General features: G+C 41.0%; 1 protein-coding gene across 2 annotated transcripts; it reads right to left on the bottom strand.

Moving 5' to 3' along the window:
* Positions 1–6,359: 6,359 nt before the first annotated feature.
* Positions 6,360–13,454, bottom strand: LOC117415217 (zinc finger protein 112-like). Of its 2 annotated transcripts, none has more exons than XM_034025266.3 (3): positions 12,809–13,454; positions 9,181–9,501; positions 6,360–8,048 (listed from the first exon to the last, which is right to left on the bottom strand). In XM_034025266.3, the coding sequence occupies exons 1-3, from the start codon at positions 13,140–13,142 to the stop codon at positions 7,411–7,413; spliced, it is 1,293 nt and encodes a 430-aa protein (XP_033881157.2). In that variant the 5' UTR covers positions 13,143–13,454; the 3' UTR covers positions 6,360–7,410. The 2 variants fall into 2 exon arrangements, with proteins under 2 accessions (XP_033881157.2, XP_033881158.3); XM_034025267.3 differs by having other exon boundaries at positions 13,180–13,454.
* Positions 13,455–13,523: the final 69 nt, after the last annotated feature.

Below are 13,523 nucleotides of genomic sequence, written 5' to 3'. Positions count from 1 at the left end.
GTGAATGATGAAGCTGCACATTTTGAGAGAACTCTGGAGCTAGTGAGGGACAGATTTTTCTGGCGTCATATGGCTGTTGATGTTGAAAGGAAACGTGCTAGAGGTGCATCAAATGCATCCTTTCCTCTTGAACTAGTTTGCATTGATTTTTTGACGCTTCAACCAGATAGCAGTGATACTCAAAATATTCTTGTGATCACTGATTGTGTTACGAAGTTAGGATAAGCAGTACCAACAAAAAAACAAACAGCAAAAACAGTTGCAAAGGTATTGTGGGAGCATTTTATGGGTTTCCTGCAAGAACACAAAGTGATCAGGGTGCAAACTTTGAATCCCAGTTGCTATCTGAGTGCTGTAGTTTTTAAGTTAAAGAACTGCAAACAAATTAGTTTTGACAAATTAGTCAGAATAACTCAAAAACATCTGCGTGTCACTTATGTCTTGTGGATCCTTACTTTATCCATTTCAATTTTTACGACTTATTTAAAAAAAAAATTAAATACTTCCGCCCTTAACTCAGTCTGTGAAGCTAAACTCCAGATGCATGGTTGACAGCGCTATCTCCAATGGGAACTCCACAAGCAACAACGAATGAAATTGTACCAATATATTACTATTATATATTTAGTTTATATGCATTATATACACTTTAAAACATAAGCATAACATATCTATATTTGTAATACTAATATATTGTGTACAATAACGTATTAGAAACAATATAATGTGCATGATAATTATTACCAAATGTTTCAGGGTTTGTTTCCGAACACAAAGATCATGTAATAAATTGCTCACAAACAATTCTGGATTTGCAGCATTTCACTGATCATTTATGTTCAGACCCTTCCTTCCGTGTGAACTGTGACGCACGATACATTACAGTTGTGAATACACCAAGGTAGCTGCATTTGAACAAAAAAAATTAAATTAAATTAAAAGTAAAGGCTTTGCTTAAGTGTGTTTTTTGGCATTTTGTTTCCATGTTGAAATCCCTAGTAATGGAGTTACAGGTATCTGGGAGATCCTGTTGTTAATGATTATTAGGCTATTATCTTGTTTATATTAAACGATGACATGGTTGAATCGATTGTATAGAAATGTACCATTAAGCCCCTCCCTGACCCATGTTCTGACAAGGCTTTCCAGTACACACTGCTTAACTGGTACAGCAGGTGGGTTCACTTCAGACAGCATGTGTAGTCACCAGTGGGTTGCTGAGGATTCAAAAGTTCTCTGAAACAGCCTAATAGATATCCTTTAGAAGTTTAGAAGAGTCACTGTCATAAATGGAGAAGAAAGATTGATAAAGTTGATTGATCGGTTGGAAAATGCTTGTGTAACATTATTGGTCTCCTTTCAATTATCTCATTACTACAGAACCCCGAAAGGGACAGAGTGTAACTTAAAAAGGGAGGCTACTATCTCATCAGCACGAGATATTATAGTAAGATAGTCGCCTTCCATTTTAATGTTTACACCATGTCCCTTTAGGGGTTCTGTGCATTACTATGCCACACACACATCACATTTCTTGTCCAGCATATCAAACACATGTTTTTGTGTCCTTCATAAACAAAACCAAAATACAAAGCTGAAATATTTATGACAGTTTAAATGTGTATACGTTTAAAAGTACACAATAAATAATTTGTCTCACTCCAGATATGTTAATATTTCCACTATTCACATAATTCTATGACATGAAAACAGCCATGGTTGTTCTGGTTTTACACCTCACCTGACCTGCCCAGTAGACTAAAAACCCATCTTTATAGCCTGGCATTCTCCTCTAGATGAACTGATATTCTCTTGTCTCCATAAGAAGTGGAACCAGCTCTGCCTTTCCCGAGGACACCATTCACGCATCGCCTGGGGTTGCCTGCTGCTTCGCATCGCCTGGGGTTGCCTGCTGCTTCGCATCGCTATTTCTTTTTTTGTCTCCTAGGCTTGCTGAAGGTCCCGCTTCGCCTGGGCTCGCTGTCGGCTCTGCTTCGCCTGGGGTTGCTGACGGTCCCGCTTCGCCTGGGTTCGCTGCCGGCTCTGCTTCGCCTGGGGTTGCTGACGGTCCCGCTTCGCCTGGGCTCGCTGCCGGCTCTGCTTCGCCTGGGGTTGCTGACGGTCCCGCTTCACCTGGGCTCGCTGCCGGCTCTGCTTCGCCTGGGGATGCTGACGGTCCCGCTTCGCCTGGGCTCGCTGCCGGCTCTGCTTCGCCTGGGGTTGCTGATGGTCCCACTTCACCTGGGCTCGCTGCTGGCTCTGCTTCGCCTGGGGTTGCTGATGGTCCCGCTTCGCCTGGGCTCGCTGCCAGCTCTGCTTTGCCTGGGTTTGCTGCCGCCCCCATGAACACTTTGCTTCCCCCTCTTCCAGGACTTTGAGACTGAGGGGGGAGGTGGGGTTGGGGCCTAGTGTGCGTTGCACAAGGGGGGGATATGTGGAAAGGGGGCGGGGCAAAGCCCTGCCATAAATGTATTGTTTACTTTTAGAACGATGTACCCCTCCGCACCTGTGCAATTTATTATTTTGTATTTGCTTTGTTGTATTATTATTGTTGTTGTAGTTGTAATTGTTATGATTTATTTATTTATAAATATGACGGTGTGTTGTTTTGTTATTGTTTTATTAAATGTGACGGTGAAGAGCCGTATGTTTTGTATTGTTTCGCAGCGTGGATGGGAAGCCCCATCCACATTAAAAACCTTGTGCAGAAGGTGACCATCTCCAGAGTTAATTGTTTAATTGTTTCTAATCGGGAGATGGAGGCCTGCATACAAGCCTGCAGCTCTCTGCACTCGTAGTAGGGGTTCAGAGAAGAGAACGAGAGCAGAGCGAGCGAGTGGATTAGAAACAAAAGTAAACAGTGACAGCAACTGCCCAGCCTGACCGATTGTTTGTGTTTTGTTTAAACTTTTATTTTTGCTCTGTGAGCACTGTTTTTATTCCATATATTTTATTTATGTTTGTATTTTAAAAATAAACGGCGCATGCCGCGTCTTTTCCCCTGCAGTACCTGCCTTTGTTTTCTTCCTGCATCTGGCCTGATGTCACCACGTCAGCCATCCTGTCACAACCACGAATCCCCGATTTCTCGTACTATCTCTTCCTTCACAGTTTCACACATTTCGATTATTTCAGTTTGTATATCATGCAAGGTGCACTTAACATTGCCTGGTATAGTTTGGTAAACTTTTGCCAGCTCTGGATCTTTTCTTTAAGTGTATTTGAATAAACCCAGGAAAACTCCACTAGGTCTATCCGCAATGTCAACAGGTTCGTCGCTGCCCATGAACGGAAGTTCGTGTACTGCAAGGAATTCCATCATGTCAATAACTGCAGCCACATAGTACCGATCCTCTCAAGCTGACCGGTATTCACAAGGGTGGATACAGCCTTTCCCAGAACGCCTTGTACTTCTATTTCATTCCAAGCAGCCCTGTAGTGCAGATGTCCCTTACTTAATGCATGTTTATTTAAACCTTTATTGGATTCAATTGTGTGCTTCCAATCACAATATCCACTAACAGTAAAGGCAAGGTCAGCATTTCCTGTTAAAGATCCAAATTTTCTGCATGGAAAACAAAAATCTGACTTAATGGAGTTCTCTAACCATTCCCTATTCTTATACCAAACCCGGTAAAATGAGCTTTTTTTGTAGCCAAAACTGCGCGATGGAAACTTCTTAAAGTCTGGTTGAGCTGGGTTTTCCATTCCTAAATCATCCGGGGCTGTTGCTGCTGCCGGGGCCTGCAAGTTGTTTGAGCTGGCTGACGGATTTTCATCAGGGCTGTTAACTTCTTCACTGCTTGTCTCCGATACAGGTTTATGACCAGCATCAGAATTGTTTTTATTTATCCACGTTCTATTATCCATAACTCTGGATGGTAGAGGTTAAATTTACACTCACAAAATATTTACTTCGTTTTCTGTGAAGCGCTCACTTCGCACCACATAAGACCCACCCCCTGCTCTACTTTTTCAGTGTGCGTGTTGTATGGCGATTACATAAATACACAGGGATCCGGAAGGGGGTCACTCAGGGGCGGACACTCTGGGCTTTGTTGTAGATCACTTACAATAAATACAAACTTGACTAATAAACGCTAAATGTTCTACAAATGATATAGTATATTCATTGTTTTATCAAGGCTGAGAAGACTGAAACTGGGTGGGCACCAGCTTGACTGTGGGAGGGCATTGCCCCTTGGTGCCCAACCCCCCCCCCCCCCGACCTTTCCCCTCACCTCATTACAATATATATTAGTAATTTATGACAGAAAGCAACATAATTACATTAAAACATTTAAATGAACACTTAGGCCTACAAAGTATGCAGCTAAAAAATAGCAAACCTCAGATCATTAACAAAGCACTTCACTTGCCACACATACATTCACAGCTTGTTTTCTGTGTACATAACTGTAAGTTAATAACAATAGCTGTTTATTTTGAGCGAAGACAAGACTGATCACATAACGACCGCAAGGTGGAATCCTGAACTGAAGGCAAATACATATTTGATTCGCTGCTGGCTGCTCTGAAAATGAAAGCGAAATGTAATGTTGAATTTCATGAGCTGGCTGTGATGTAATGCAAACCAAATCTTGAATATCGTTTTTGTTCAGGGACCTAATAAATTAATTTAGTTTTGTTTTTTGTTTCTGTTCCAAGAAAAAATTTGTTTTTTATTTTTTATTTTCCTGTTTATCGCTCCGGTTCCAGTTCTGTTTCGAATCCTTGTTTCAGGGTGTTTGAATATAGAGAATGTTGATAAAAGGCATGGCTGATAATTTTCTAAACATATTAACTAGTGTAAAGTTAGTTCATTTTGTAACCTTTCTAAATAAACAAAAGTAATTCTACTTTTAGTAATTCTACTTTATTTGTTTGTGAATTAAGCACTAATAGTGCCCTTTTAAACTAAACATGATGATGATTTCCATTACACGAGAGTAGATGTTAAAACTTCATGCTGATTTGAACTCGGCTCTCGCCAAGATAAGCACCAACTAAGACGTAGCTTTACAGTAAACTAATGTGATCCATATGCGTCTCCATCCATTTACGTTTCCTTCCATATGATGATGTAGATATCCTTCTGTCTGGTGTTAATGGCTGAAGTGTAATGCTGGCTCCAGGGATCAGCTTATTTTGCCTCCCTGGCGCATCAGCACACACAACGGCTGCGATGCTGGCTCCGGGGATCAACCAAAGTAATAATAGACTATAAATTATCTTTGAATTATGAACTAAAAAGGAATCTAAAATGAATTACATTTAATTTGACATTGAATTTAAATGCAGTAAATGGTAAAACATTCATAACACCAAGCGTCTATTAGTAAGCTATCTCTGAGCGTCTGACCTTACAGCACTATCGCATGCACATTTAAAATAAAATAATGTTAATTTAAAAACCTCTCTCCGTTTAACTTAATTTACCCTAGATAATTAATATGAAGTTCTAAATATACGTCACACTGTCTTTGATCCCTGATTCTAACTTCCATGTGGTCATGTTACTGTTTAAACCCAACAATCCTGTAATCTCAAACCTAAAAATAATAATGATTTTCAACTACACATCTGTAAAATCTATAACAAAAGCGCATTTCCTAAAAGTATAAATAAAAAGTTACTTCTAACCGTGGGAAACATTTTACAGGAAACCATACTATTTAGCTCTCTGCCGCACCCTGCTGGAAAAAAAGAGTACTGCTTCTGAACTTCATGCTGCATCGCATGATATCTGCACCGTGCCTCGAGGTACAGGGAAGTTTCCCACAGAACCCACTGTAGGGACCTTGAAGAAATTCATCCAGCCTCAGTGTGTGGATATAAACAAGTAGTTTATTGCACAGAATTCTGGAGAGAAACAGTACAGGTGATCTGCAGTTGGTTCTGTGACATGTAATCACAAGTTATAACTGTATATACCAGCACACAGACAAGATCATGATCAAAGGAGTAAACCTGTTTGATGTACGTGCAGCAGAACATGTACTCGTTTCTCAAAAAACTGCTCTGAGGGATGATCGCTGTCTCTGTCACGTTTACTGCTCTGAGGGATGATCGCTGTCTCTGTCACGTTTACTGCTCTGAGGGATGATCGCTGTCTCTGTCACGTTTACTGCTCTGGGGGATGATCGCTGTCTCTGTCACGTTTACTGCTCTGAGGGATGATCGCTGTCTCTGTCACGTTTACTGCTCTGGGGGATGATCGCTGTCTCTGTCACGTTTACTGCTCTGAGGGATGATCGCTGTCTCTGTCACGTTTACTGCTCTGAGGGATGATCGCTGTCTCTGTCACGTTTACTGCTCTGAGGGATGATCGCTGTCTCTGTCACGTTTACTGCTCTGAGGGATGATCGCTGTCTCTGTCACGTTTACTGCTCTGGGGGATGATCGCTGTCTCTGTCACGTTTACTGCTCTGGGGGATGATCGCTGTCTCTGTCACGTTTACTGCTCTGAGGGATGATCGCTGTCTCTGTCACGTTTACTGCTCTGGGGGATGATCGCTGTCTCTGTCACGTTTACTGCTCTGGGGGATGATCGCTGTCTCTGTCACGTTTACTGCTCTGGGGGATGATCGCTGTCTCTGTCACGTTTACTGCTCTGAGGGATGATCGCTGTCTCTGTCACGTTTACTGCTCTGGGGGATGATCGCTGCCTCTGTCACTTTTACTGCTCTGGAGGATGATTGCTGTCTGTCACTTTTACTGCTCTGGGGGATGATTGCTGTCTGTCACTTTTACTGCTCTGGGGGATGATCGCTGTCTGTTTTATTGAGGCAATCAACTGTTACAAATTGTTGTGGGGGAAGATACGGGCGATGTCTCTGTTACAACTAGCAAAACGCTGACTCACCTACCCTAGTTCCACTGTATATTATACACGTTATTTAGAGAAATATTCCTAATCCATCAGAGAAATAATACATTATAATTAATTTAACCCCCTTCACCAGGTTGAGGCTAAGCAATGCATGAGAAAAAAGGGAAACTTGCAGACATAGTAAAAACTTATTTAATAGATTACTAATGTGACAAAACAAAATCAGAATGCTCAACCAGATTAATTGTCCAAACAAGATATTTCATATTTTCCCATCTGCGAGTTTTTGATCTGAAACAATTGTGATCAGGAGTGACTATTTATCAAGTCAGTTTATTCTTTTGTTTTCAGTAAATATTTCTGTATTTTAGTCAAACTTACTCCTGTTTAGGTTTCCTCAAGTGTCTGAAATTCTGAGAATCCTCTTGTGTCCTTCAAGAGCCTCCAACTGACTGAACTTCTCCCCACATGAGGTGCAGGGATAGGGATACACACTTTTAAGATTTCCTAAATGACTGAATCTCTTCCCATTTCAGCAGTGATGAGGTTTCTCTCTTGTGTGAATGCGTTGGTGGATTTTAAGGTTTGTTAAAAAACAGAAACTCTTCCCACAAAACAGGGCAGCGATAAGGTTTCTCTTCTGTGTGAATGCGCCTGTGTGTTTGAAGATTTCCTAACCGCGTGAAACTCTTCCCACACACAGTGCAGTGATAAGGTTTCTCTCCTGTGTGAACACGCTGGTGTCTTTTAAGGTCATGTAACTGACTGAATCTCTTCCCACATTGAGTGCAGTGATAAGGTTTCTCCCCTGTGTGAACGCGCTGGTGGATTTCAAGCTTTGATAAATGTTTGAAACTCTTCCCACAAACAGCACAGAGCAATGGAGTCCCTCCTGTGTGATTTCCCTTGTGAGTTTTTAGAGAGCCTAATTGACAGAAACTCTTCACACCTGTAACAGAATGAGGCAAGGTCTTCAAGCTGCCCTGGGTTTCAGAATTGTTAAACCATACAGAATGTGGAGTCTCTGTACTCTCCACAGTAAGTGGTTGTCTGTCTTGTAAAGAAGGAATTTTAACTGAGTGAGTTTTCAATTTCTTCACATTTTCTTCTTCGTTTGTCGTCTCTCTGTGTTTCTTGTGCTGTGGTTTACCATTAGAAGAGTTTTTGCAGTGTGGTGATGGAGTGGAGTCGTGTTCTCCTTCATCTACTATAGAAGCTAAAGAAAGAGAAGAGAGACAAAGGTTATTGTACAGCATTCTTCCACATTCACTCTTCTGCAGAGCTCCATGTCATAAACATGAACAACTGCTACAGTGAACTCTGATGATTGCATATTGAGAGAATACAGTCAAACCCGCTTAATATCACTCCTGTTAATGTCAGCCTCCGTTTACTATCACCATACTGAATATAATGGGTGTCAATGAGGACAAGGGCCTGAGAATATCAGTTTTCATTATTAACACTGCGGTTATTATTTTATTATTATTATTATTATTATTATTTATTTCTTAGCAGACGCCCTTATCCAGGGCGACTTACAAATGTTACAAGATATCACATTATACATTATTTCACATTATACAGATATCACATTATTTTTACATACAATTACCCATTTATACAGTTGGGTTTTTACTGGAGCAATCTAGGTAAAGTACCTTGCTCAAGGCTACAACAGCAGTGTCCCCCGCTGGGGATTGAACCCACAACCCTCCGGTCAAGAGTCCAGAGCCCTAACCACTACTCCACACTGCGGTTAATAACAATTACATTTACAAGTCAGTGATTTCCACTTAATATCAGTTTATTGAAATGTGTTGAAATGCTTCTTCTGATGCAAAGCAACCCGATTGGATTTGGCATCACCCAGTGATGAGACATGTGATCCCTGCAGCTCTGTACAGCTGTGGGAGCAGCACAACTGCAAACAGTCTACCAGAAATGTGGAAAGACAAAGATCTAACACAGGGGTGTCCAATGATGGCCCTTCCACTCCTGATCTGTGTTACAACCCTGTTCTAAATGGTTTAATTGAACCAATGAAACCTCCATCCAGACCCTGAAGCAGTACATTATATAATCAATCCTGTTAGACCTGCAGTGGAACGGCCTCCAGGTCCGTGAGACTGGACACCCCTGATCTAACAGCATTCTAAAGAGGCATGGCAGTGGCTGCACATCTAGCAGGTGCCTCAGTGGCAAGGGCATATGTAACAAGCCATTGACATAGTGGTTAGGGAGCTCCCCCTGGTTAAAATATCAATCTTAAGCACACTGCTGGTGTTCAGTAACCAGTTTCTGCAGGATTAATAGGCAGCTCAATGGTGCTTGTTTTGTATGATTACCTCTAAATCCCAGTTCACATTCAGATGGACGATCATCACACAGGTTGGATCCCAGCTTGTTGTTCTTCTCAAATGTATAAATATTATTTTCAGTAGGAACTTCCTCTGCGATGGGGACACATTCCTGTTCAATTAATTCCTCTTTAATAGAAACATATTCCTGTTGAGGGACCTCTTCATCTTTAACACATGTCAGCTCTGTAACCTGTATTAGACTTGCACACCGCTCCTGCTCAAAGGACTCCTCTAGTGTGTAAACTGCTTCTGTCTTTGGCCCCTCCTGTGCTTCAGATTCAGGGATAGCGTGGCACTCTGTGGGATCTGTGTGAAACAAAATGGTATCAAATTATTACTCTTGCTTAATAAACACAAGTCAAAAAGGAAGTTAGAAAGGCCAAGAGAGAGATAGAAATCAATATTGCTAAGGGGGCTAAAACCAATTCCAAAATGTTTTTCCAATATTATAACAGCAAGAGGAGATTAAATGTCTAAGAGACACAAATGGCAAAATTATAGATGAAGAAAAAAAAACAGCAATTATATTAAATGATTACTTTTCACAAGTTTTTACAAAGGAGGACATGGACAACATGCCCCACATGTCAACCTGTTCCTATCCAGTTTTAAATAACTTTAGCATAACAGAGGCAGAAGTGCTAAAGGGACTAGGAGCTCTTAAAATAAACAAATCCCCTGGGCCGGATGAGATCCTCCCAATAGTACTCAAAAGAAATGAAAGAAGTTATTTACAAACCGCTAACCAAGATCATGCAACAGTCTCTTCACACAGGGGTTGTACCGACAGACTGGAAAATTGCAAACGTAATACCGATCCACAAAAAGGGAGACAAAACCGAACCAGGTAACTACAGACCAATAAGCCTGACTTCTATTATATGTGAACTTATGGAAACTATAATAAGATCCAAAATGGAAAATTACCTATTTGGTAACAATATCCTGGGAGACAGTCAGCATGGTTTTAGGAAAAGGAGATCATGTCTAACTAACCTGCTTGATTTTTTTGAGGATGCAACATTGACAATGGATAATTGCAAAGCATACAACATGGTTTATTTAGATTTCCAGAAAGCTTTTGACAAAGTCCTGGATAAAAGATTAATTCTCAAACTGAACGCAGTAGGGATTCAAGGAAATGCATGCACGTGGATTAGGGAATGGTTAGCATGTAGAAAACAGAAAGTACTGATTAGAGGAGAAACCTCAAAATGGAGCGAGGTAACCAGTGGTGTATTAGGTCCTCTGCTATTCCTAATCTACATTAATGATTTAGATTCTGGTATAGTAAGCAAACTTGTTAAATTTGCAGATGACACAAAAATAGGAGGAGTGGCAAACACTGTTGCAACAGCAAAGGTCATTCAAAATGATCTAGACAGTATCCAGAACTGTGCAGACATGGCAAATGACATTTAATAGAGAAAAGTGTAAAGTACTGCACGCAGGCAATAAAAATGTGCATTATAAATATCATATGGGAGATACTGAAATTGAAGAAGGGAACTATGAAAAAGACCTAGGAGTTTGTTGACTCGGAAATGTCTTCATCTAGACAAGATACTCGGATATATTGTGAAAAGCGTTGAATTTACAAACGGAGATTAGATAAGGGGCATTCAGAACAGAAAATAGGAGCCACTTTTTTACACAGAAAATTGTGAGGGTCTGGAACCAACTCCCCAGTAATGTTGTTGAAGCTGACACCCTGGGATCCTTCAAGAAGCTGCTTGATGAGATTCTGGGATCAATAAGCTACTAACAACCAAACGAGCAAGATGGGCCGAATGGCCTCCTCTCGTTTGTAAACGTTCTTAATATTTAACAGCTGTCTACAGTATTTGTTTAGCTTTATAGTCTAAGTTCCAGTTATTTACTGCTTCGTACACAAATTACATGAAATGGTAAGAAATGTTTCAACGGTTCTGTAGTGTTACAAAATGACGAATGCAGCAACATTCTCTACTGCACATAAACTTGGCTTCTCTGCGCTCATTCTTTCCCATGTGATTTGTTAAAAGCTTCAATGTTCCTCTGTAGAAGCTGGCGGCACAGCTAACGAAACGTTAGGATTATTGTCTATCAACACAGTTCCGGTGTCGTCCTAATAAGTGGATTTATTTAACTTATCTGTGTCACTGTTTTGGAAGAACGATGAGATTCAAGGTATTTATTTCTTCTCGCCCTCGCTGTTTAAAGTGGGTGGGCAGTGGCGCGATTGATTGAAAGCAATAAGTCAATTTGTTTGTTTCATTTCATGGCTGGTCCACGTAGAGATTGTAAATAAAACGTATTTATGGGTATGTACAGAAGAAAGTTTACAAACGAGAAGAGGCCATTCGGCCGGTCTTGCTCGTTTGGTTGTTAATAGCTTATTGAAAATCACTTTCACGAATCAGCCCCCAAATGTAGTCTCCCTTCATGTTCTCGTTATACTGTCCTTCATTGACAGCTCATCCAGGAGCCTCAAAGCCGTGCTGCTCCATAATGGTAACAAGTACCTGTCTCTTCCCCTGGCTCACTCAGTGCACCTCAAAGAGGATTACAACAGCATCAAGACCTTGCTGGACGTCTTGAAGTATGATGAGTACGGCTGGGACCCCCGGAAGGTGCTGATGCCACCACTGCACATCAAATTGGGCCTTATGAAACAATTTGTCAGAGCTCTAGATAAGGAGTCGGCAGCCTTCAAGTACCTTCAAGACTTCTTCCCTAAGCTGTCTGAGGCAAAGGTCAAAGCCGGTGTCTTCGTCGGACCACAGATAAAGAAGATCCTGGAGTGCAATGAATTCCCCAAGAAGCTCACTAGTAAGGAGAAAGCGGCTTGGAACAGCTTTGTCGCAGTGGTTCGGGGCTTCCTGGGCAATCACAAGGCCGAAAACTATATGGAGCTGGTTGAGACTCTGGTGAAGAACTACGGCACAATGGGCTATAGGATGTCCCTCAAAGTCCATATCCTTGATGCTCATCTTGATAAATTCAAGGAGAACATGGGAGCGTACTCGGAGGAGCAAGGCGAGCGCTTCCACCAGGATATACGCCGCTACCAAGGACAGTATAACGAGAACATGATGGGAGACTACATTTGGGGGCTGATTCGTGAAAGTGATTTACAGTATAATCGTAAATCTCAAAAAACTACTCACTTTTAAATCTTTTGTAGTCATTTTTGTATTACTTTAGTATAAATACATGTTAATTTGGATTCATATGTTGTTTTATTCTGACTTTATGTGAACGAAAAGACACAAATTCACCAGTTTTCTCATTGGAAATAGGTAAATTTCAAAATATCACTGTCCTGGTCACAAAAGCAAAGTTTGTGGGGAATAATGGCCATTTTCTATACTTTTGAGGCATAAGCAATTAGGAAATAACACTTACTACCCAGGAACCAAAAAAAATAAATAATAATAATTGTTACACGGTGTTATCATTGGTTACGACCGATAACAGGACAGACTCGTTATTAACAGCACTTATAATAACAAGCACAAAGTGTCTTGAGAAATTCTAACCAATAACTTTACTACAAAAGGTGGTTTTAACAAGTTCCTGACCATGCAAGGCCATTAAAAAATCAAATTTAAAAAATCTATACAAATGTTACCTTGAAATATTAGAGGATGTTTAATATCCGCTCCTGCAGCGTTCATGCATTCTCGCACAGCTTTCAGCTCGCTCTCTGATATTTCCAATCTCAGCTTCAGAATTTCATTCTCTTTCTGCTTTCCAGACATTTCCATTTGGAATTCACTGAATTTGCTGCAGACAACTTTAGTAATTTCGCACAAGACGGTGTCTACAGCCGCTTTCACTGCGTGCTCGATGGTAGAGGCGAGCTCGTCTTGAAAGAACGACACGGAGATACTGACGTCCATCTTCACTGGTTTTAGTTTGAGACTGGAAAGCGGAATCCTCTTTTCATTCACAAACACTGACATCAATTTCCGGCGTGATAAAGAAAGAGCACAAACTTACTTTGCAAGGAGTGACTTTCGTCTTTCAGAACCCTGCAGAACTCTGCTGGAACGTTTCGAATCAAACAGAAAGGGGTTCTTTGTCCCGGAACAAAAAATATCATATTTCAACACAACCTAAATACTTTAATCCACATGAGATAGCATGCTGTGAAATCTCCAGTGACTACTTGCTTTTCTTTCTCTCTCTCTTCTAACAAAACAACATGTTTTATTTCCTGTATTGAAATAAATGCGTCACTAGCACAGAGGCGTGTCTGGTTTAACCGTCGCGTATGATTGGCTGCAGAAACACCAGGGTTATCCATGGTGGCTTCTACAGCGCTGTTTTACTAAGCAATGCTT

The sequence above is a fragment of the Acipenser ruthenus genome, chromosome 7, assembly GCF_902713425.1.
Source record: "Acipenser ruthenus chromosome 7, fAciRut3.2 maternal haplotype, whole genome shotgun sequence".
In the NCBI taxonomy this organism is placed as follows: Eukaryota; Metazoa; Chordata; class Actinopteri; order Acipenseriformes; family Acipenseridae; genus Acipenser; species Acipenser ruthenus.
This window is presented reverse-complemented; position numbering and strand designations above follow the sequence as displayed.

Bases quoted from the DNA above. Each gene is read 5' to 3' on its own strand.
- LOC117415217 (XM_034025266.3), bottom strand. From the start codon at position 13,142: ATGTCAGTGTTTGTGAATGAAAAGAGGATTCCGCTTTCCAGTCTCAAA. The intron at 9,502-12,808 runs GTAACATTTGTA...TGTTTCACACAG, and splicing joins ACATCCTCTAATATTTCAAG to ATCCCACAGAGTGCCACGCT. The intron at 8,049-9,180 runs GTAATCATACAA...CTCTTTCTTTAG, and splicing joins ATGTGAACTGGGATTTAGAG to CTTCTATAGTAGATGAAGGA.